The 24235-nt window shown below is 43.6% G+C and overlaps 1 protein-coding gene and 1 long non-coding RNA gene across 2 annotated transcripts in view; both read right to left on the reverse strand.

Moving 5' to 3' along the window:
- Positions 1-22643, reverse strand: part of LOC115381071 (NACHT, LRR and PYD domains-containing protein 12-like) — a 132263-nt gene extending 109620 nt beyond the window's left edge. The window contains exons 1-4 of the mRNA XM_030082372.1: positions 22462-22643; positions 21400-21449; positions 20963-21228; positions 20417-20473 (exon numbers count right to left, since the gene is read on the reverse strand). Of these exons, the coding sequence (XP_029938232.1) occupies positions 20417-20463 (47 nt within the window). The 5' untranslated portion in view covers positions 20464-20473; positions 20963-21228; positions 21400-21449; positions 22462-22643. The remainder of the gene's footprint in view (positions 1-20416; positions 20474-20962; positions 21229-21399; positions 21450-22461) is intronic.
- On the reverse strand, positions 3700-14509 carry LOC115381838 (uncharacterized). The gene is made up of 3 exons (XR_003930470.1): positions 14494-14509; positions 9182-9301; positions 3700-3761 (listed from the first exon to the last, which is right to left on the reverse strand). It is a non-coding gene; the product is annotated as an uncharacterized LOC115381838 (long non-coding RNA).
- Positions 22644-24235: the final 1592 nt, after the last annotated feature.

Raw genomic sequence — 24235 nt, forward strand, 5'->3', positions numbered from 1 at the left:
GAGCCGGGTATTAGCCGGCTTAGACAGGTTGTTTGGCCAGTGGAAAAGGGGTGATAGTAAAATGTAGCACAAGGTGCTTTTCAGTAGTTAAAGGGGACATATGATGCTATTTTTCAGTCACGTCATATACAGTTGGTCTCAGAAGCCCGAAAACATAATATTTAAGTTTGTTCGCCCCAAATTCATCCTTTTTTTGGAGTTTCAGCGGTCTAAAAAGTCACTCTGAGGAGCCCTCCTCAGAACAGGCTGTTTCTGAGCCTGCTTTCCGGTATGCACTTGAACGCATCAGTCCATGCCCACTCTCTCACACACACACTTACATGGTGTGGGCACAGTCAGGGGGAGGAGTTAAATTCGCTTATTTCAGGATAAACGGCCCAAACTCAAACTCCACCGTTTCAGCAGGCATTTTCACAAAATGTGGTGCAGCGAGACAGGGAGGAAACAGTTTTCACATTTGAGCGTCATAATGAGGCTACGGCAACACACACTCCGATAAGAACCTCTGAACAAAGTGAAAAATGCATCATATGTCCCCTTTAAAAACATTCAGAGATGAAACCAACGGAAAACAGAAACCCCGTCCCTCAAAACCTCCATGTGAACATATGGACACACACTATGCCTGCATGTGCACGAGCTCGTGCACACACACGTACACGTTTGGCTGTAACACATTCAAACAGTTCAGACTCTGTGCTTCAAATTTGGCTGAAACAAAATAGTATTATTCAACCCAAACTGTATGAATGTGTGTGTGTGTGGGTGTGTGTGGGTGTGTGTGTGTGTGTGTGGGTGTGTGTGTGTGTGTGTGTGTGTGTGTGTGTGTGTGTGTGTGTGTGTGTGTGTGTGTCCACATGTGTTTAGAGGGGGTGAGGGTGGAGGGGGTTCAGAGAGGGTGGAAGGTTGTTTAACAGTGTTCATTGTTGTTTATCCAGGGTTTCCAGAAAGAGCTCTCCAGTGGCTTTTTAGTTCAAACCATTGGTCTCTTTATGATATTAAAAAGAAATATTTTACTGTTTGTTATGCTTAATGACAATATGATAACCATCTACAAATGAGTTACAATGGAAATTTCACCATCACTTTAGATAAGGTCTCTTGAAATACTTTACTAACCGCTAAGGCTTTACAACTAATTATTTAATTTTTTTAATGGGTTAATAAGTATTTATAAATTGAAATTTAAAAGTGAGTATGTCAACTGTTACCTAAATACATCATATGTACCTACAAATGAGTTATAGTGAAAATATAGCCATCTTATAAGTATTAAGAAATGTTTAATAAATGCTTCGTGAAGCTTAGTTGATTGTTCAAACACCTTAAATTTGAGATAGCTAACATAAACAAATACTTTGTAAGGGGTTTATTCAATTACTAACTACAAAGTAGCAATTAATAAAGTGTTTACAAAATTTATTTAAAAGCACTGACATATGCTTAATGAAGTCTTAGTTAATGCTATTGTGTTTGAGCAGGTTACACACGCTGTTAACAAGAATGAAGTGTTTATAGGTCAGTTGTAAATCCTTAACAAATCATAATTTAACTGTTAATGATTTTTTGAAACTTATTTTAGGCCCAATATTTGCAGTTGTTCTTATAATGGGCAAAATATCTTTTTTTGTGCTGATTAATCATTTACAATCAATTATGAATGAGCTTTAAATGATTTATAAGAAATAAGTTCGGCAAAGGGAAAAGTTTCACTGTCTAAGGGGTTCATACAATTATAACTATAAGGTAATTAAGAATGTTTGTTAACATCAAATTAAGCATTGACATGTGCTTAATTAAGGCTTAGTTAATGGTTATTGTGTTTGAACAGGTTACACATGCTGTTAACAACAAATGAAATGTTAAGTCTGCTGTAAATCCTTCACAAATCATAATTTAACGATTAACTAATGATTTATTTAAACTTACTTTTGGCTCAATAGGACTTGCAAAAGTGTTCTAAATAATGAACAACACGTTATTCTGCGCTTCTAAATAGTTTATCATCAATTATGAATACATTTTAAATCATTTATTAAGGATTAAAAAACCCTTAACTAATGTTTATAAAGACACTAGATATGTGCCTATACATATTTAGTAAGGCATCTACTTATGTACTTATAAATGCTTAACGAATGTCAAAGAATGCTTTGTAAATGTTTAATTAATAGTGAGTTGATACTTACAAGTACTTTATTAATGATTTATTAATGCTTTCTAGTGTATACTTATTATAAAGTGTTACCAAGGTGCATTAAGGAGTTTGCAGGTTTTATGCGAAACAGCGCCCCCTGCAGGCCTTGGGCGTAATGCAGCTTAGTGAAAAACTCGTGCCTGTGGCTCGCGTGCTCGGAAGAGGGGAACTCCTTCCTCGCTCAAGTAAGATTTAAGTTTCTTTTCCCTGGTGGAGTCTGTGTGGAGCTGTGGCAGTGCTAGAAGCCAGTCTGTTCTTACTTTCTGGAAGATCCTGCTCAGTTGTTGCTCACTAAGCATCTGGCGGAGTAATGGTGGACAAAGCGAAACTTAACTAAAGCAGGCCAGCCGGAGCGTGCATTACGTCATTCCTTTCAAATTCTCCCCAAAAAAACTCTGGTGCCGGACCGGCACTGTGACTTTCAAGTGACAATTTAGCGCTGTTAGAGGTTCTTGTAATGAATATGTCAGGGCACATTGTACACATCATTAAAAATGTGGAACATATTTATGGTGGAAAATAAGTATTTTTAAAGTTGAAAAACTTCTTAATGCACCTTTAAAGGGGCACAGCGCAATTTTAAATATTAAATTATCAATTATTCACACCCACACACGTTTGTACCTTTGCCTGATGGGCAGCAAGAGCTATTTTTGCAAGATCACAGTCGCTCCTATTGTCCTGTGCAGGGCACTGAAGGCACAGCAATATGAGTGATTCGGGTACGAATCGCTCTGAGCATGACGTAATGCGCGCTCCCGCTGGCCTGGTAATCCTAAGTTTCGATTTGTCCGCCATTACTCCGCCAGACGCTTAGCAGCAACAACTGAGCAGTACTGAGGATGGAGCTTCCAGAAAGTAAGAAAAGACCGGCTTCTAGCACTGCCACAGCTCCAGCACAGACCCCACCAGGCAAAAGAAACTTACATTTTACTCGAGCGCTGCTAAAAGAGCGAGGAAGGAGTTCCCCTCTTCTGTGCACGTACATGGGCGCATGCCACAGACACGAGCTTTTCACTAAGCTACAGTTATGCTTAAGGCCTGCAGGGGGCGGTGTTTCGCATAAAACGAGCAAACTGCGCTGTGCTCCTTTAAACGGTATTTCAACATGGCTCTGCACTCTTCACTCCAGGTTGGAGCTCCGCCTCTTTCATGACCTACAGGGAGTCGCGTGTGTGTGTGTGTGTGTGTGTGTGTGTGTGTGTGTGTGTGTGTGTGTGTGTGTGTGTGTGTGTGTGTGTGTGTGTGTGTGTGTGTGTGTGTCTGTAGGGTTTCAGTAGAAGGTGTGTAAATTTATGATATGAGAGTTGTTGATCATGTGTGTGAGTTGATTTTATGTGTTTGTTCAAGTGATTCTAGTAGAACATGAAAGGATTCAGAGGTGTGTGAGAGTTAAAAATGAATTCTGTCCAATAAGAGACGAGATAAACAAACAGTTTCTTACTTTGAGTCTGAAGGTCCAGGTTCACCACTGAAGACTGGAGGAAGACTTTTGGACCAGTCACTCTTCAGAGACAACCTGCTGGATCCTGAAGACTCTGCTGAGTGTCTGAGCTGCTGATAGCTACACACACACACACACACACACACACACACACACACACACAAAGTTGCAGAGCACATTTCATAGTAAAATGCAGCACAAGGTGCTTTTCAGCAGTTCAAAACATTCAGAGATGAAACCAGCAGAAAACAGAAACCCCGTCCCTCACACCCTTGTGAACATATGGACACACACTTTGCCTGCATGCGCACGAGCTCTTGCTCAGGATTACTATAGCAACAACACATCATCAGCAGGGTAAAACTAACCTGTCTCACGACGGTCTAATCCCAGCTCACGTTCCCTATTCGTGGGTGAACAATCCAACGCTTGGTGAATTCTGCTTCACAATGATAGGAACTCGGGATGCAACGGTACGCGGCAAAATACTGAACCGTTCGGTTCGCTTGGCACGGGACAATACGCCGTAATGGACCGCGGGTTTTTGGTTTTGTGACTCATTTTACACAGCTGCTTTTCAGCCCGTCGTTAATGTGCACGCGCCTGTCCGGACGGATAAAAAACACTCTCTCTCCGCGAACTAATGTCCAACCGCTGCTGTGTTGCTGCTCACGTTGCCACGCTGCCAAGAGCTGTTGTTGTTCTTCTTCTTCTACTAATTTCCGGCAGACTAGCTGCCTCACGGCACATTGCTGCCTCTCTTGGTGAAGTCCAGTATCGCAGCAACAAATATGCTGTTGTAACTGTAGCCGGGTCGAAGTGCAGCGACAGTTGCCAGGTCCGCTTATTATCAGCTTTTTATTTTGAAAAGTCTCTTGTCAATGTTGGCAGACGTAAGTTGAGGGTTTTTGGGTTTTTTTTGCTTGTTCCAAAGTGTCGTTTTGGGCTTTTCTTCTCCCAAACCCAGCTGAGACTTGAAGCATGCCCCTATCGCGGCTCCAAACACATCAACTTTATTGCGTATTTTACTGAACAAATGTGGCAACACTGAGCGCGCCTACAGAAGGCATGTCCACCACGAGCAGCAGAGTGGAGAGACAGAACTTTGAGGAGGCACCAGCTTGGTTTAAATCTCCGGTGTGGGTCAACTTCGGTTCATACTGCTGTATAATGTACACAAGCACTCAGGCAATAAGAGGACATTTATTATTTAAAAATACTATGTTCAGTATCTGTTATCGTGACAGAAGCGCATGATTTTATACAGTACACCAATGATAATGTTGTTAATGTTCACTGTGAAATAAAGTTTCTGCTGACAAGCAAAACAAAGGGATATTTTTGGGAGAAAGAAGTTGTTCTCTTTCTGTACAAAATGTGTACCGAACCGAAACCGTGGCGCAAAAACCGAGGTACGGACCGTACGGTGGGTTATCTGTACCGTTGCACCCCCAGCGCACACATGCACACGTTCAGCTGTAAGAGATTCAAACAGTTCAGAGTCTCTGAGCTTCAACTTCAACTGGAACAAAATATTACTCAACCCAAACTGTATGAATGAGTGTGTGTGTGTGTGTGTGTGTGTGTGTGTGTGTGTGTGTGTGTGTGTGTGTGTGTGTGTGTGTGTGTGTGTGTGTGTGTGTGTGTGTGTGTGTGTGTGTGTGTCCACATGAGTTTAGAGGGGGTGAGGCTGGAGGTGGTTCAGAATGAGGGTGGAGGTTCGGTTCGGTCAGCTGGAAATGAAATCTCACTCAGAAAATTGCAATAACCTCTTTCTATCAGAACATAACTGCATCCTTTAAGTCTCGCTTGACTTGGATTTTCACAATAAAAGCATCTGGTAATTATTAAACTCAAATAAGGCATGATCTTTTTTTCCTGGAGGTCAGCAGCCAGTGTCAGATGAGGTCAAAGGTCACTTCCAGCCTGCTCCCAGCACTCAGCCAGTCTGCTGCTGAACTCTCCATCAGGTCAGTCACACTGAGACTCTGTTTGACAGCAGCAGCAGCTCTGAATCACTGATGGACTTTTACCAGCAGCTGGTGAGGAGCTCAAGGAACTCTGGGAGTTTTCTCAAAGTCACATTCAGTCGAGGGATGCAAATTATCGAGCAATTCATTAATCGATAGTTGTTTCATCTTATCGATCAATTATCGATTAATTGATAAGCAGCAATTTTTCTGTAAAGCTGAATGTCCCTCTGAATCAATCGGCTCATTTCTACGAAAACGCCGTCTTTCTTATAAAAGAGAAAATGCAAATCATGTTCCTTAACAAAAGATGTTTTCTTAACAGCAGCGAACAACACATTCACAGATGGAACAATGCATGAACAAGGATAATTTAAGGCTATTTGAAACATGAAAATTAAGAGCACTGTCTGTTAGAAGCAAAACAAATAGAACAAAAATGAAGGTGATTTAACTTGAAAATGAATTAGTGCACTGTCTCTTATAGCATAGTAAAATACATAAATTCTGAAAAGAAACTAAGTCACAATTGGACAATTAGCAGCATTTATAATCCTCCTTTACATTAAAAAACAGGCTGTCTGTAAACAGCTAAAAACATGGTGGTCCTCATTGCAAAGTGTGAGACTTACCTATTTTTGTTTAAAATATGAGCACTTTACCCCTCTAAACCCCCGTCCCTCAACCACATGTACTGGCAGCATGTCAGCAGTAACGGTAGCGCCCCCTGCCTTCCTGGAGTCACTCCTCGTCCCGACGCTGCGGCGACTGCAGGCTGAGCTGCTCGCTCCTCGCAGCACGGCTGAATGTGACGTATTGAGGTGATGATTTAGCGAAGATGTGGAGGAGCTATACTTTAAAAAACTTCCACAGATTGTGCATTTGTTATCTTTGTCGTCATTAAAAAACTTAAAGGGCAACTTCGGTTTTTGACACCTGGACCTTATTTCTAGCTGTGTCATGCTCATATACTCACTCAGACAGACATGGTGCAGCTCGGAGTCCTTCAGAAGTTATTTAGATCCAACCGATTTAGCGGGGGCCACGGCAGGGGAGCTTCAGCGCGGGACATAATCTCTGTAAAGTCGCTCATTTCGGCTGTATTTTTTCATCCATCGCCGGTGTTATCATAAAGTCAGCTCGTCTACCGTACAGTTTTCACTAACTTAGCCACAATTAGCTCGGATGGGAACGTCGCGGAGCTCCTCTCCCCAGCAGAGAGGCACTTTGGCTGGGCCTCGGCTGTCACGTCGCGCGGGCGTCTGACTTCCAGGGCCGAGTTGGTCCGAGTCGGGGCCGAGGTGGGTAAACGGCCCGGAGCTTGCTCCATGGAGTCTCCGGAGGTCTTCAGGCCGGCCTGGCCGCACCGCACGCAGGCCGCGGTGGGCCCAGCCTTTAGTCCTCCGGGTCATCCCGGCGAGGGGAGAGACCCAGCAGCCGGCTGCGCGTGCCGGCCTGGAGACCTCCGCAGACCCTCGGTGAGGAGAGACATCCAGGCGGAACGCCGCAGGTCCCCGCGACGTTCCCATCCGAGCTAATTGTGGCTAAGTTAGTGAAAACTGTACGGTAGACGAGCTGACTTTATGATAACACCGGCAATGGATGAAGAAATATAGCCGAAATGAGCGACTTTGCAGAGATGATGTCCCGCGCTGAAGCTCCCCTGCCGTGGCCCCCGCTAAGTGCGGCTACATCGGTTGGATCTAAATAACTTCTGAAGGACTCCGAGCTGCACCATGTTTGAGTGAGTATATGAGCATGCACACACCGAGAAATAAGGTCCAGATGTCAAAAAACCGAAGTTGCCCTTTAAATCTAAATCAGAAAACTGCAATCACCTCTTTCTACCAGAACAAAACTGCATCCATTAAGTCAGGCTTGACTTGGATTAGGGGTGGGCGATATGGCAAAAATGTCATATCACGATTTTTTAAAATTAATATCACGATCACGATTTTATCACGATTCTTTTTTTGTATGGATTTTTCTAGACTATTTTGCAAGTTTGAACAATTTTCCTTAATGATCATATAAAATGTATTTATACATGTAAAACCCTAGAAGACAAAAAAGACAATTTAAGCTAAAGAAACTGGCTTTAATTTAAATAGTACAGGTTTTTTTCTAATCAAAATGTGCAATGAACACAAACATTAAAAGTAATGAACAGCAGTAGAGTGCACTTTTGTAACACAAAAACTAAACATACCAAATAGATTACTAAAAAGGGTCAATAAAAATGCAAACTTAGCTGGTTACCACTTAAAGGGCAACAATTTACAACAAAAACAATTTAACTTTAATATCGATAACCTGAGTGAATAATACAGCTGCTTGAGAACAATTTTTTGTTCAGAGATCTAAGTTTTTATCTCCTTTTAAAGATGAGGTAAAAGATAATGAACAATGAAGTACACTTTTGTAACACAAAAATCTAAACATATCAAATAGCTTTTAGCAGTTAGCTATATGACCACTAGAGGGCTCTGTCTCCATTGAAATACAGCCCCTCATAATCCCATTAAATCAAAGACGTTCCACTAGTTATTAGACTAAAGGGTCATTTCAGCTGTTAACTTGATGGTTTGTTCACTAAGAGTCTTTTCACATTTCTGTGATTTGTTGTATATAAAATCCCTCATGCTAGCTTGTGAACTGCTAGCGGTAGCTTGCTAGCTAGCATTAGCATTGGTGCTAGCTTCAGCATCTCTCCCTCCAGCTTTTCGGGGTGTTTCTATGGCGGCTGATCTCTTGTAGATCCCGTACTGCTGCTGTAAACCAGCTCTGCCTGACACAGCCTCCACCCAGCAGCAGCTCCAGTCAGAAAAGCTCCACAGCGCTCCGCTCGCTGTTTGCTGCCTTTGCGTCCAGAACGCAGCGCTGGCTGTGGCTGCGTTTTTTTTTTTTTTTAATCATCATCAATGTTGCTCCGCATGTATCTATTATGTATGTGGATAACTGCACTAGAGGGAATATTTGGTTATATTTTCTGAAGCTTTCAGGTAACATCATCACTCCTAAAAATATTATATATAGGTGAAAAAAGAACGAGGAGAAGGTGCCCTATAGACAGTTTAACGATCTTTCTGATTTATGAGATCGTCCCGACGTTATAATCCTGAACGGTCTTATATCGTCATATCGCAAACCCCTAACTTGGATTTTTACAATAAAAGCATATGGTAATTATTAAACTCAAATAACACATAATTTTTGTTTTTTCTCTTGGAGGTCAGCAGCCAGTGTCAGATGAGGTCAAAGGTCACTTCCAGCCTGCTCCCAGCACTCAGCCAGTCTGCTGCTGAACTCTCCATCCGGTCAGTCACACTGAGACTCTGTTTGACAGCAGCAGCAGCTCTGAATCACTGATGGACTTTTACCAGCAGCTGGTGAGGAGCTCAAGGAACTCTGGGAGTTTTCTCAAAGTCACATTCAGTCACAAAGTGTCTCCATTCTGACTGGATCAGAATCTGTCACAACACACTCAACGCTTTGGAATTATCAAGTTCTGGATCAAACACAGTCAATACACACTGATACTGAGGAAAAGAAAGAGAAACAGTTTCTTACTTTGAGTCTGAAGGTCCAGGTTCACCACTGAAGTCTGGAGGACGACCTTTAGACCAGTCACTCTTCAGAGACAACCTGCTGCATCCTGAAGACTCTGCTGAGTGTCTGAGCTGCTGATAGCTACACACACACACACACACACACACACACACACACACACACACACACACACACACACACACACACACACAATTAATTCCAGAGCACCTTTCATACACCCCTTTCCCACTGAAAACAGTAAGTGGACCCGCTAATAATCGGCAATTGACTCTTTTCCCACCGCCTGCAGACGTGGGTTTAATCAGCTGCATGGCTGCGTTTTCCCGCACTGATGATGTCCCACATTGATGACATCATCAGTGCGACGGAGCACCACGAGCGAAACAATGGAGAGGAGCACTGTCCCCGTTATCTGTCGACAAATCTCCTCTTCCTTATGGATCAAGAGGAGCTCTCTGTTCTCGCCATCTTGCCAATGCTGCGTCATCTTGACGAAGGATATCTCACGCTGTGTCCAGAAACAACGACTAGCGTGCTAACGTAGGCATGCTACGTTGACGTCAACACGTAAATCCCCGCGTCGACCCGGCTCTGCCTTTCACACTCAAAGCCGATCGGCGGTGAGCCCATTAAAATCCGAGTCGCTTGCAGGGTCGATCGACACGGGTCGGAATGCTGTTTAAACACTTTCCCACCGCCATGAGGAGCCGGGTATTAGCCGGCTTAGACAGGTTGTTTGGCCAGTGGAAAAGGAGTGATAGTAAAATGTAGCACAAGGTGCTTTACAGCAGTTAAAGGGGACATATGATGCTATTTTTCAGTCACGTCATATACAGTCGGTCTCAGAAGCCCAAAAACATAATATTTAAGTTTGTTCACCCCAAATTCACAAAAAAAGTCACTCTGAGGAGCCCTCCACAGAACAGGCTGTTTCTGAGCCTGCTTTCCGGTGTGCACTTGAACGCATCTGTCCACACACACTCTCACATACACACACATTGGTGGGGGCACTGGCAGGGGGAGGAGTTAAATTCGCTTATTTCAGGATTAGCGGACCGAACTCAAACTCCACCGTTTCAGCAGGCATTTTCATAAAATGTGGTGCAGCGAGACAGGGAGGAAACAGTTTTCACATTTGAGCGTCATAATGAGGCTACGGCAACACACACTACGATAAGAACCTCTGAACAAAGTGAAAAATGCATCATATGTCCCCTTTAAAAACATTCAGAGATGAAAACAACGGAAAACAGAAACCCCGTCCCTCACACCCTCCATGTGAACATATGAACACACACTATGCCTGCATGTGCACGAGCTCGTGCACACACATGTACACGTTTGGCTGTGACACATTCAAACAGTTCAGACTCTGCTTCAAATTCAGCTGAAACAAAATAGTATTATTCAACCCAAACTGTATGAATGTGTGTGTGTGTGTGTGTGTGTGTGTGTGTGTATGTGTGTGTGTGTGTTAGTGTGTCCACATGTGTTTAGAGGGGGTGAGGGTGGAGGGGGTTCAGAGAGGGTGGAAGGTTGTTTAACAATGTTCATTGTTGTTTATCCAGGGTTTCCAGAAAGAGCTCTCCAGTGGCTTTTCAGTTCAAACCATTGGTCTCTTTATGATATTAAAAAGAAATATTTTACTGTTTGTTATGCTTAATGACAATATGATAACCATCTACAAATGAGTTACTATGGAAATTTCACCATCACTTTAGATAAGGTCTCTTGAAATACTTTACTAACCGCTAAGGCTTTATAACTAATTATTTAAATTTTTTAATGGGTTAATAAGTATTTATAAATTGAATTGAATTATAACTATAAGGTAATTAATAATGTGTTTGTTAACATCAAATTAAGCATTGACATATGCTTAATTAAGGCTTAGTTAATGGTTATTGTGTTTGAACAGGTTACACATGCTGTTAACAACAAATGAAATGTTAAGTTTGCTGTAAATCCTTCACAAATCATAATTTAACGATTAACTAATGATTTAAGCTCGGGGCCATTTTCGCCTAAAAGTTCAACTGAAGATGTACCCAAAGTAAACTGAATGCTGTTCTTGAACTGTTTGGAGTACATGCATGGTTGGGGTCTCATTTGAAAGCTGACAACCTGTATTTTCACCCAGTGCAGTCAGAATTACTCTAGGTGCGACTGGCACAGATTTATTTATGTTGCAGCACACTGAATTAGGATGAATTTCATTCTCGCCTGAATTTTTTTCCTCATAAAACACCTGGAAATAAGTGTGGAAGCACTGTGCGGGCTTGAAAACACAATTTTGCTAAAGCCTGGGGTCTTACATAGTTCAGGTCAAAATGTCAGAGCAGTACTACAAGAAATGAGTGTTTCACACATGTATTTGTACTGCTATGCCCCGGTGGGGTCAATTTTGGACATCCTCTGTATACCCTCTGGATGCCCTCTGTACAATGGTATATGTTGGTTTTTGGCCCATTTTTACATTATTTTCACTCCAAAAACTCATAAAGTACTCAAAAAATCACTTCAGATAGGCTTCAGTGTGGGATAAGGCCCTCAGACTGAGAGGAGCAGGGACAGACAGCAGGTGCATCACTCAGCAGATGCCTGAGAAGTCACAAAACCCCGCTAGCGGGCCAGCCAGCCATTCAGCTAGCTCATTGGCTACCAGCCCTGTCAGTCAAACGTTTCTACCGACGTGATTGGCTCAGAATACGTTGATTACGAGTGATGACGAGCGATGACGTGGGTCCACCAGTTTCGGCAGCGGTTGGCTGGTTAGCCATCGGAGGGAGGGATGAGTCACTTGATTGGTTGAAATATGACAAATACGCAACGGAAACCGATCAGTCGCCATATTGGATATCCTCAGCACGAGGGAGAGACGTCTGGATGTTTTTATCTGATAAAAAAATGGATTATTATCGGACGCGCACGCGGAGAGACGTGCCGCGTGCGCGCGCGGTGGCGCGTCTAATTCTGGATTATTTGCTTATTTCAAGACATGTTTTGGACAAAAGGCTATACTTTCTAGCTTTGTCTGGATGCATACGTTTGTACTGTGGCAGTTTTTGCTGGATTTTCTGGATTATGGATCATCTGTGATCAGTTATGAGCCTCCGAAGGTGAGTTGCGCTGTTTACTTAATTTGCTGTATGTTGGATAAATGTGTTTATATCACCCGCTGTGGTAATCACATCTGAAAATGGTTTATACCAGTGGATTCATGAGAAGATCAGCTTTCTAACGGTACATAGTACGTCTGTGGAATATGCAAAATAATTAATAAATGCATCGGGAGAAGTTGACGGCCCGCCGGCGGGCCGGTCTGAGCTTAAGGGGTTAAAACTTACTTTTGGCTCAATAGGATTTGCAAAAGTGTTCTAAATAATGAACAACACGTTATTCTGTGCTTATAAATAGTTTATCATCAATTATGAATACATTTTAAATCATTTATTAAGGATTAAAAAACCCTTAACTAATGTTTATAAAGACACTAGATATGTGCCTATACATATTTAGTAAGGCATCTACTTATGTACTTATAAATGCTTAACGAATGTCAAAGAATGCTTTGTAAATGTTTAATTAATAGTGAGTTGATACTTACAAGTACTTTATTAATGATTTATTAATGCTTTCTAGTGTATACTTATTATAAAGTGTTACCAAGGTGCATTAAGGAGTTTGCAGGTTTTATGCGAAACAGCGCCCCCTGCAGGCCTTGGGCGTAATGCAGCTTAGTGAAAAACTCGTGCCTGTGGCTCGCGTGCTCGGAAGAGGGGAGCTCCTTCCTCGCTCAAGTAAGATTTAAGTTTCTTCTACCTGGTGGAGTCTGTGTGGAGCTGTGGCAGTGCTAGAAGCCAGTCTGTTCTTACTTTCTGGAAGCTCCTGCTCAGTTGTTGCTCACTAAGCATCTGGCGGAGTAATGACGGACAAAGCGAAACTTAACTAAAGCAGGCCAGCCGGAGCGTGCATTACGTCATTCCTTTCAAATTCTCCCCAAAAAAACTCTGGTTATCTTTCTCTCTTTTCTGTCTCTCGCTCTCTGAGCATTTCCGTCCCGGTCCTGTCCGGCAGCCATGCCGGACGCCAGTTTTAAATAAAGGCAGCAGCAGGAGGAGATTCAGTCTTGTCCTGCTGCTAACATCAATATCTGTTCAGATAGTAAAAGGCTACAATCATACAATATTGCACGCCCCAGCTGCTGAACAGGACAAGGGAAAAAAAAAAACTCTGGTGCTGGACCGGCACTGCAACTTTCAAGTGATAATTTAGCGCTGTTAGAGGTTCTTGTAATGAATATGTCAGGGCACATTGTACACATCATTAAAAATGTGTAACATATTTATGGTGGAAAATAAGTATTTTTAAAGTTGAAAAACTTCTTAATGCACCTTTAAAGGGGCACAGCGCAGTTTTAAATATTAAATTATCAATTATTCACACCCACACACATTTGTACCTTTGCCTGATGGGCAGCAAGAGCTATTTTTGCAAGATCGCAGTCGCTCCTATTTTCCTGTGCAGGGCACTGAAGGCACAGCAATATGAGTGATTCGGGTACAAATCGCTCTGAGCATGACGTAATGCGCGCTCCCGCTGGCCTGGTAATCCTAAGTTTCGATTTGTCCGCCATTACTCCGCCAGACGCTTAGCAGCAACAACTGAGCAGTACTGAGGATGGAGCTTCCAGAAAGTAAGAAAAGACCGGCTTCTAGCACTGCCACAGCTCCAGCACAGACCCCACCAGGCAAAAGAAACTTACATTTTACTCGAGCGCTGCTAAAAGAGCGAGGAAGGAGTTCCCCTCTTCTGTGCACGTACATGGGCGAATGCCACAGACACGAGCTTTTCACTAAGCTACAGTTATGCTTAAGGCCTGCAGGGGGCGGTGTTTCGCATAAAACGAGCAAACTGCGCTGTGCTCCTTTAAACGGTATTTCAACATGGCTCTGCACTCTTCACTCCAGGTTGGAGCTCCGCCTCTTTCATGACCTACAGGGAGTCGTGTGTGTGTGTGTGTGTGTGTGTGTGTGTGTGTGTGTGTGTGTGTGTGTGTGTGTGTGTGTGTGTGTGTGTGTGTGTGTGTGTGTGTGTGTGTGTGTGTGTGTGTGTGTGTGTGTGTGTGTGTCTGTAGGGTTTCAGTAGAAGGTGTGTAAATTTATGATATGAGAGTTGTTGATCATGTGTGTGAGTTGATTTTATGTGTTTGTTCAAGTGATTCTAGTAGAACATGAAAGAATTCAGAGGTGTGTGAGAGTTAAAAATGAATTCTGTCCAATAAGAGACGAGATAAACAAACAGTTTCTTACTTTGAGTCTGAAGGTCCAGGTTCACCACTGAAGTCTGGAACACGACCTTTAGACCAGTCACTCTTCAGAGACAACCTGCTGGATCCTGAAGACTCTGCTGAGTGTCTGAGCTGCTGATAGCTACACACACACACACACACACACACACACACACACACACACACACACACACACACAAAGTTGCAGAGCACATTTCATAGTAAAATGCAGCACAAGGTGCTTTTCAGCAGTTCAAAACATTCAGAGATGAAACCAGCAGAAAACAGAAACCCCGTCCCTCACACCCTTGTGAACATATGGACACACACTTTGCCTGCATGCGCACGAGCTCTTGCTCAGGATTACTATAGCAACAACACATCATCAGCAGGGTAAAACTAACCTGTCTCACGACGGTCTAATCCCAGCTCACGTTCCCCATTTGTTCGGTTCGCTTTGCACGGGACAATACACCGTAATGGACCATGGTTTTTTGGTTTTGTGACTCATTTTACACAGCTGCTTTTCAGCCCGTCGTTAATGTGCACGCGCCTGTCCGGACGGATAAAAAAACACTCTCTCTCCACGAACTAATGTCCAACCGCTGCTGTGTTGCTGCTCACGTTGCCACGCTGCCAAGAGCTGTTGTTGTTCTTCTTCTACTAATTTCCGGCAGACGAGCTGCCTCACGGCACATTGCTGCCTCTCTTGGTGAAGTCCAGTATCGCAGCAACAAATATGCTGTTTTAACTGTAGCCGGGTCGAAGTGCAGCGACAGTTGCCAGGTCCGCTTATTATCGGCTTTTTATTTTGAAAAGTCTCTTGTCGATGTTGGCAGACGTAAGTTGAGGGGTTTTGTTTTTTTTTTGCTTGTTCCAAAGTGTCGTTTTGGGCTTTTCTTCTCCCAAACCCAGCTGAGACTTGAAGCATGCCCCTATCACGGCTCCAAACACATCGACTTTATTGCGTATTTTACTGAACAAATCTGGCAACACTGAGTGCTCCTACAGAAGGCATGTCCACCACGAGCAGCAGAGTGGAGAGACAGAACTTTGAGGAGGCACCAGCTTGGTTTAAATCTCCGGTGTGGGTCAACTTCGGTTCATACTGCTGTATAATGTACACAAGCACTCAGGCAATAAGAGGACATTTATTATTTAAAAATACTATGTTCAGTATCTGTTATCATGACAGAAGCGCATGATTTTATACAGTACACCAATGATAATGTTGTTAATGTTCACTGTGAAATAAAGTTTGTGCTGACAAGCAAAATAAAGGGATATTTTTGGGAGAAAGAAGTTGTTCTCTTTCTGTACAAAATGTGTACCGTACCGAACCGAAACCGTGGCACAAAAACCGAGGTACGGACCGTACCGTGGGTTATCTGTACCGTTGCACCCCCAGCGCACACATGCACACGTTCAGCTGTAAGAGATTCAAACAGTTCAGAGTCTCTGAGCTTCAACTTCAACTGGAACAAAATATTATTCAACCCAAACTGTATGAATGAGTGTGTGTGTGTGTGTGTGTGTGTGTGTGTGTGTGTGTGTGTGTGTGTGTGTGTGTCCACATGAGTTTAGAGGGGGTGAGGCTGGAGGTGGTTCAGAATGAAGGTGGAGGTTCGGTTCGGTCAGCTGGAAATGAAATCTCACTCAGAAAATTGCAATAACCTCTTTCTGTCAGAACATAACTGCATCCTTTAAGTCTCGCTTGACTTGGATTTTCACAATAAAAGCAAATGGTAATTATTAAACTCAAATAAGGCATGATCTTTTTTCCTGGAGGTCAGCAGCCAGTGTCAGATGAGGTCAAAGGTCACTTCCAGCCTGCTCCCAGCACTCAGCCAGTCTGCTGCTGAACTCTCCATCAGGTCAGTCACACTGAGACTCTGTTTGACAGCAGCAGCAGCTCTGAATCACTGATGGACTTTTACCAGCAGCTGGTGAGGAGCTCAAGGAACTCTGGGAGTTTTCTCAAAGTCACATTCAGTCGCAAATTATCGAGCAATTCATTAATCGATAGTTGTTTCATCTTATCGATCAATTATCGATTAATTGATAAGCAGCAATTTTTCTGTAAAGCTGAATGTCCCTCTGAATCAATCGGCTCATTTCTACGAAAACGCCGTCTTTCTTATAAAAGAGAAAATGCAAATCATGTTCCTTAACAAAAGATGTTTTCTTAACAGCAGCGAACAACACATTCACAGATGGAACAATGCATGAACAAGGCTAATTTAAGGCTATTTGAAACATGAAAATTAAGAGTGCTGTCTGTTAGAAGCAAAACAAATAGAACAAAAATGAAGGTGATTTAACTTGAAAATGAATTAGTGCACTGTCTCTTATAGCATAATAAAATACATAAATTCTGAAAAGAAACTAAGTCACAATTGGACAATTAGCAGCATTTATAATCCTCCTTTACTAGGCCTGTCACGACAACAAATTTTGCTGGACGATTAATTGTCCCAGAATTTATTGCGATAAACAATAATATTGCCATTTTTTTTGTTGCAATTTTTTAATTAATGCAACAATTAGGGACGCACCAAAATGAAAATTCTTGGCGAAACCGAAACCAAAAAATGAGGAAACTGTTTTTCTGAAGCAAATAAGGCACTAACAATGACACACATATTACAAAGCATTTATACCTCCAAAGGCCAACAGCAGTCTCACAGACTGCTGATTAAAAAAAAAAAAGACGCACTTCGCGGGGATTTTTTTCTGCGATTGATTTGTTTTATATGCGCGCATCTGAACAGGGAGCTCGCTCTGACAGCAGACAATCAGACAGACGGCCAAAAATATCAACCAAATCCCAAAAGAAAGACAATAAAACAGGCATAATGAAGAGATACAAGGTGGAAGAAGCTTTAGCAATGAGGTCATTGAGGGGGAATCGGATGGCGGAGACGTGTCGGACATCAGCGATCTTGACTGGAGTGAAGAGGAGGAACGGTCTCTATCAGAGTCAGAACAGTCGCGGGACAAACAGCGGAAAAAATATAATTCTGCTGCCCCAAAAATACCCGACCGACCTCCAGCTGCTGTACAGTCCAGCGTAGAACCTGCAGTGGCGCATGAAGCGCTCACGCTCACCTCCAGGTATAAAGAATTACTGTATGCTGCTGTCAGTTTACAACTAAATAATAATAACATAAAATGGTGTAAAAAAAAAAAAACCCAAAACGAATGTAATAAATTTCAACACAACAGTAGAACACGGTAGTTGACAGCAGGAGCACTGCAGCGTCTCGTGCCAGTTACAGATTCAGGTAAAATATTATATCCTCCATCAAAGTACAGCAAACCATGTATTTTTCGTTTCCAAAAATTAATTTTAGAACGAACATATTTTCTGAATAAACACCTTTGTCCTGTCGAGCCTGCAGTCCCAGAATAAAATGAGCAGGGTGAGGACGGGACTGTGTGGGGAGGTGTCCGTCCTGGTGCGCAGCCGGGGAGACTTTTGTTTTACTAATTTTAATATGTTCTTGATTATTATTGACTGTTAATGATACAAGTATTTTGTGTGTGTTGGTGTGTGTGTGTGTGTTTATCAAGGAAACGAGGGCGCGGAGTGTGAGAGGTGACGCTGCGCAAATGCGCGCTGTAAAAAATGAAATACATTTTAATGCCTCATGTCTGCTTTATTAATGCCTTAAATCAGGTTTTAAAAGGTTTGCTTTAGCATTACCGACACATCATCACCAATTATTTTCGGCCGTGTTGTTTCGGTGATTTTTTTCTTTCTGCGGAAAGTCGAAAATACACTTTTGAGACATTTTCGGCCGAAAAATTTCAGTGGCCGAATTTGGAATTTTCGGTGCATCACTCCTCATTACACTACAGAGCCGAAAGGAGTCAGTATGAGACGTTTCTAGTGTCTTTGGAAAATGTAAATTTATCGCGCCTGGAAAACTTACCGACCTCATTTTTTTTATCGTGCCATTAATTGATTTATTGACTATCGTGACAGGCCTATCCTTTACATTAAAAAACAGGCTGTAAACAGCAAAAAACATGGTGGTCCTCACTGCAAAGTGTGAGACTTACCTATTTTTGTTTAAAATATGAGCACTTTACCCCTCTAAAGCCCCGTCCCTCAACCACATGTACTGGCAGCATGTCTGCAGTAACGGTAGCGCCCCCTGCCTTCCTGGAGTCACTCCTCGTCCCGACGCTGCGGCGACTGCAGGCTGAGCTGCTCGCTCCTCACAGCACGGCTGAATGTGACGGATTGAGGTGATGATTTAGCGAAGATGTGGAGGAGCTGTACTTTAAAAAACTTCCACAGATTGTGCATTTGTTATCTTTGTTGTCATTAAAAAACTTAAAGGGCAACTTCGGTTTTTGACACCTGGACCTTATTTCTAGCTGTGTCATGCTCATATACTCACTCAGACAAACATGGTGCAGCTCGGAGTCCTTCAGAAGTTATTTAGATCCAACCGATTTAGCGGGGGCCACGGCAGGGGAGCTTCAGCGCGGGACATAATCTCTGCAAAGTCGCTCATTTCGGCTGTATTTTTTCATCCATCGCCGGTGTTATCATAAAGTCAGCTCGTCTACCGTCTACCGCGGTGCGCCCAGGCCGGCCTGGAGACCTCCGCAGACCCTCGGTGAGGAGAGACATCCAGGCGGAACGCCGCAGGTCCCCACGCGCACCGCGGCCTTCGTGCGGTGCGGCAAGGCCGGCCTGAAGACCTCCGGAGACTCCATGGAGCAAGCTCCGGGCCGTTTACCCACCTCGGCCCCGACTCGGACCAACTCGGCCCTGGAAGTCAGACGCCCGCGCGACGTGACAGCCGAGGCCCAGCCAAAGTGCCTCTCTGCTGGGGAGAGGAGCTCCACGACGTTCCCATCCGAGCTAATTGTGGCTAAGTTAGTGAAAACTGTACAGTAGACGAGCTGACTTTATGATAACACCAGCGATGGATGAAAAAATACAGCCGAAATGAGCGACTTTGCAGAGATTATGTCCCGCGCTGAAGCTTCCCTGCCGTGGCCCCCGCTAAGTGCGGCTACATCGGTTGGATCTAAATAACTTCTGAAGGACTCCGAGCTGCACCATGTCTGTCTGAGTGAGTATATGAGCATGACACAGCTAGAAATAAGGTCCAGGTGTCAAAAAACAGAAGTTGCCCTTTAAAGTGGTTCTGTACCGAACTCCGTCTTTCCCCTTCATCCTGCCAGCTTACCGCTTCTCGTCTGTCTTGTTGTTGTCAGAGCAGCTTCTTCTGTGTTCCTGCATGTGTGTCAAGGACGTCTAGCGTCAAGCGCGCCCTCATGCGGGCTTGTGGGGAATTACAGGTTCAAAACGCAATTAATTGGAAGTAATCTATTTTAATCGAGTAATTTCTTCTCGGCAATTAAATGTTAATCCATTAATTGTTTGCATCCCTGATTCAGTCACAAAGTGTCTCCATTCTGACTGGATCAGCATCTGTCAGAACACACTGAACGCTTTGGAATGATGAGATTCTGGATCAAACACAGTCAAAACACATTGATAGTGAAGAAAAGAAAGAGAAACAAACAGTTTCTTACTTTGAGTCTGAAGGTCCAGGTTCACCACTGAAGACTGGAGGAAGACCTTTAGACCAGTCACTCTTCAGAGACAACCTGAGAGAGAAATCAGATGATTCAGAAATGAGGACAGTTTTAATGGTTCAGTAAGTTTATTGTGAAGAAAAAGGTCAAAGGTCAGGCTCATACAGCCCATAAGGAGTTTGACAGGAGGTCAGAATGTTGTGTTGCTCATTGACAGATCAGGGAGGTTCTAACAGTTCACACACATTCATTAGACTCTGAGACAAACATGTCCAACCTGTAGAGGAACGCTGAGAGAACTTCCAGACATGACAGCAAACATTTCAACTGACTCTTTACTTTGAGGGAAACAAGAAGAAAGAACAGCAGCTGACGTCTCTGACCTGTCCTCACACTCTGATCCGTCCTCCTCTTCATCCACACCAGACATCTTCAGTCAGCTGAGAGAGAAAACAGCAGCAAGGATCAGGACACACACACACACACACACACACACACACACACACACACACACACACACACACACATGCAGGCTGAACAGGAAAAACCGTTTTTTTTAGTAATCCTTTAAGTTAAATAACAGGGCAGAGTTCATCCGGGTTGTATCAAATCAAACTGCAAAAAGAAACTCAACCCAGCAACATTTACAGACCCCCCCCCAACCCCCCCCCCCCCCCCCCCCCCCCCCCACCTTCGAAAAAAGAAGAAAAAAAAACTTTTTTTAGTCCGTTATTTTTTACTTTCACTTTCATCAGTCTCCTGTTCTCAGTGAGAAAAAACAAATAAAGGAAACCAAACGTGACAAATTCACAGCAAATGTGAAACAGAGAATCAAATCGATCCCATCCGTCCAGTTTGAAGGTTTTAATGAATCTAAAAGCTCTAAAGTCTGGAGACGCAGTGAAACATTGAGGCTGATTAAAACTCACTGGTTCTTCCTCACGGCGGAGCAGAGATCCCTGGAGACACAGAGCAGGTTTCACAGCGAGATGATGCAGTTAGAACGGAGGTTTATAGCAGAATAACAAGAGCGCAACGAGACAGCGCCCTTCTCTCCACAGAGAACAGGAAATGTGTCGGGTGGAGGCTCAAGCAGCAGGTTGCCAGGTCTGACAGTAAGTCAGCCTCACAGCTCAAAACTGACTCACTGAACCATGTTTAATGTCCAGCAGTGCTGCTCCCAACACAGTGGATTCTAATGTTAAAAACACCTTCATCATTCAGTGAGCATCATTTAACCCTTTAGAGACTCCAGCAAGGGTTTGGAGGTGAAACTGATCACATTTTAAACTGATTTCAAGACTCACAAGTTTAAAACAGCCATGAAGTTGAATAAAATGATAAATGATCTCTTGAGATCTTTAACTTGCGTTCAGTTAAATCATCTCCTCCTGATGAACCGACAGTACTAATCCCCTGCAAAGAGAAAAGGTTTTCTATTAGAAAAGTGTTTAATTTACTGAAAATTGATCATCTACCACCACACACAGGGCTGTGTGATAAAACAAGAATGATAAATGCTGATAAACCTTTTCCTCCACAGACATAAGAAAGACTTCTCTCTGGATTGGTTCCTGCATGTTTTGACAGACATCAGGAGCAGCCAATGAGAAGGAGAGGCGCTCGGCGCTGAACCAATCAGGACTCATGTTACTGGAACAGATTCAGGCCCAGTCAGCTCACAGCAGCTGAACTCAACAGTCTTCATGTTTCTGCTGCTGCAGCTGTGAAGCTCAGCAGCTCAGTGACCTCCTGACCTGGGAGCAGCGATGAGGCTGAACGACCCTGAATGACCCTGAATGACCCTGAACGACCCTGAATGACCCTGAATGACCCTGAACGACCCTGAATGACCCTGAACGACCCTGAACACCACCTGAGGGAGGGGGAGGAAAAGCGACTGTAACGCTGCACAGACCGGGACAGACGCTGCTGAAGACACAGTCTGGTTTCTTTTTATCTTGAACAGTTCAACAGGGATAATTTAACAATGAAAACAATATGTGGATGTTGACTGATAGGAAAAAAACACATAAAACAATAAAACTTCATTATATCTGCTTTGTTCAGAGTTTTTATCTCCCTTTCATCTTCAGTTCTCAGTGAGAAAATATAAAGTCAGACACGATTTATTACAGCAGCTGAAAAATGAAATAAAAAGTTTCATCTCTCCTTCCTCGCTCCTCCTCAGTGCTGACTGTGGAGGCCTGATAAAGTACCCCACCCTCCACCCTCCACCCCCCACCCTGTGCCCCCCTCACACATCTGTCTCTACCCTGAAATACCGTCTGGGACCGGCCTGAAGCCAAACACGGTCATTCAGAGGAAATGTGAAAGATAAAGCATGAAATCAGTCCATCCGTCCAGTCTGAACGTGAGAGACTCTAAACTGTGAGCCGCAGAGACACCGAGGCTCAGGAAAACTCACTGTGTTTCCTCAGGAGCGTCAGGATGGAGCAGAGATCCCTGGAGACACAGACGGAGCTTCACGCTGAGGTTTAAACCTACAACTGTGGCTTTATAACAAAATAATAATCACAATAGAAGCAAAAAAACCGTGTAAAAGTTAAGTGCGCAATACGCGGAAAGAGCGCACTTCCTCTTTGAAAGAAGCAGGAAACCGTTATTTTTTTCTCAAGAGACGCACTTTTCAGAACCAGTAGGTTGCCAGGTCTGACACTAAATCAGCCTCACAGTTCAAAACTGACTCACTAAACCATGTTTAATGTCCAGCAGTGCTGCTCCCAACACAGTGGATTCTAATGTTAAAACACCTTGATCATTCAGTGAGCATCATTTAACCCTTTGGAGACTCCAGCAAGGGTTTGGAGGTGAAACTGATCAGAATTCTAATTTATTTCAAAACTCATACGCAGGTAAACATTATGGACCCCGATCCTCGACACTCTCTGGACCCCTCACTTACACACACACACACACACACACACACACACACACACACACACACACACACACACACACACACACACACACACACACACACACAGTCTTGTATTTCTATCCTTGTGGGGACCGTCCATTGACTCCCATTCATGTCTAGCCCCTAACCCTGACCCTTACCCTAACCCTAACCCACACCACAACAAAGCCTAACCCTAAAGAAATGTTTTTGCACTTTTACTTTTTTCAGTAACAACAACATGGTCAAGAAAACACTGTTTCTCCTACTTAGGACCAGAAAAAGGTCCCCACAAGGCACGTCGTTCCACGTTTTGCTATCCTTGTGGGGACATTTGGCCCCGACAAAGATAGAAATACAAGAACACACACACACACACACACACACACACGCATCAACAATCACCAATTAATCATAAACTCAGTTTCTGCAGACAAAGAAAAGTCAGGGTTCAAACTTTGAGTTTCCTCCCTGTGAGGTGAGAGTGCTTTCCACTGCACCACCGGCTGAGCTGATTCACTGGATTCACTTCAGTAACCGACAATAAAACGAGTCTGCACAAGAGGAGGAAAGAAGAGAAGTCTGACGAGAGGATAAGTGCAGACTGGCAACCCAGTGTGTGTGTGTGTGTGTGTGTGTGTGTGTGTGTGTGTGTGTGTGTGTGTGTTCCTCACAGTCACGTGATTTCTGAGAAACTGTGAGGAACCCGGACAGTTTACTTCCAAACTAGAATCCACAGAGAATGGGCTATATGCACAGCTCCATTACTTCCTGAAGTTCAGACAGCACCTTTATTTCCTGTGTTTCATGATAGGATGAACTGATTAATCCAGGTGTGTCTGACCTCAGTAAATGGTCAGACACACCTGGATCAATCAGTTCATCCTACCATGAAAGACAGGAAATAAAGGTGCTGTCTGAACTTCAGGAAGTTATGGAGCTGTGCATATAGCCCATTGGAGTAACAATGACTGCATGAGGACAACATGAATGACAACAGCTTGGATGTAAAACATGATGATTACATGTCTGTGAATGAAGACCAACGGAACAACCAGCTTAACGTGACCAATTTAACTCTGGCGGTGTGGCTCTGCTCTGGGACCTCCCTCCCCTTCCCCACGCCTGTGGGAAAATACAGAATCGGGGAGAGCACACCTCCCCGCCATCCAAGAGCCGTCTTACAGGAAGAGGGAGGGAGAGCGGCTAAGAACCCCCAGAACGAGCAAGCATGACTTTCAGTTCAAGTCAGCTTATACGAAGTGCCCGTTACAGCGTGGTT

This window comes from Salarias fasciatus, chromosome 3, assembly GCF_902148845.1.
Source record: "Salarias fasciatus chromosome 3, fSalaFa1.1, whole genome shotgun sequence".
Taxonomy (NCBI): Eukaryota; Metazoa; Chordata; class Actinopteri; order Blenniiformes; family Blenniidae; genus Salarias; species Salarias fasciatus.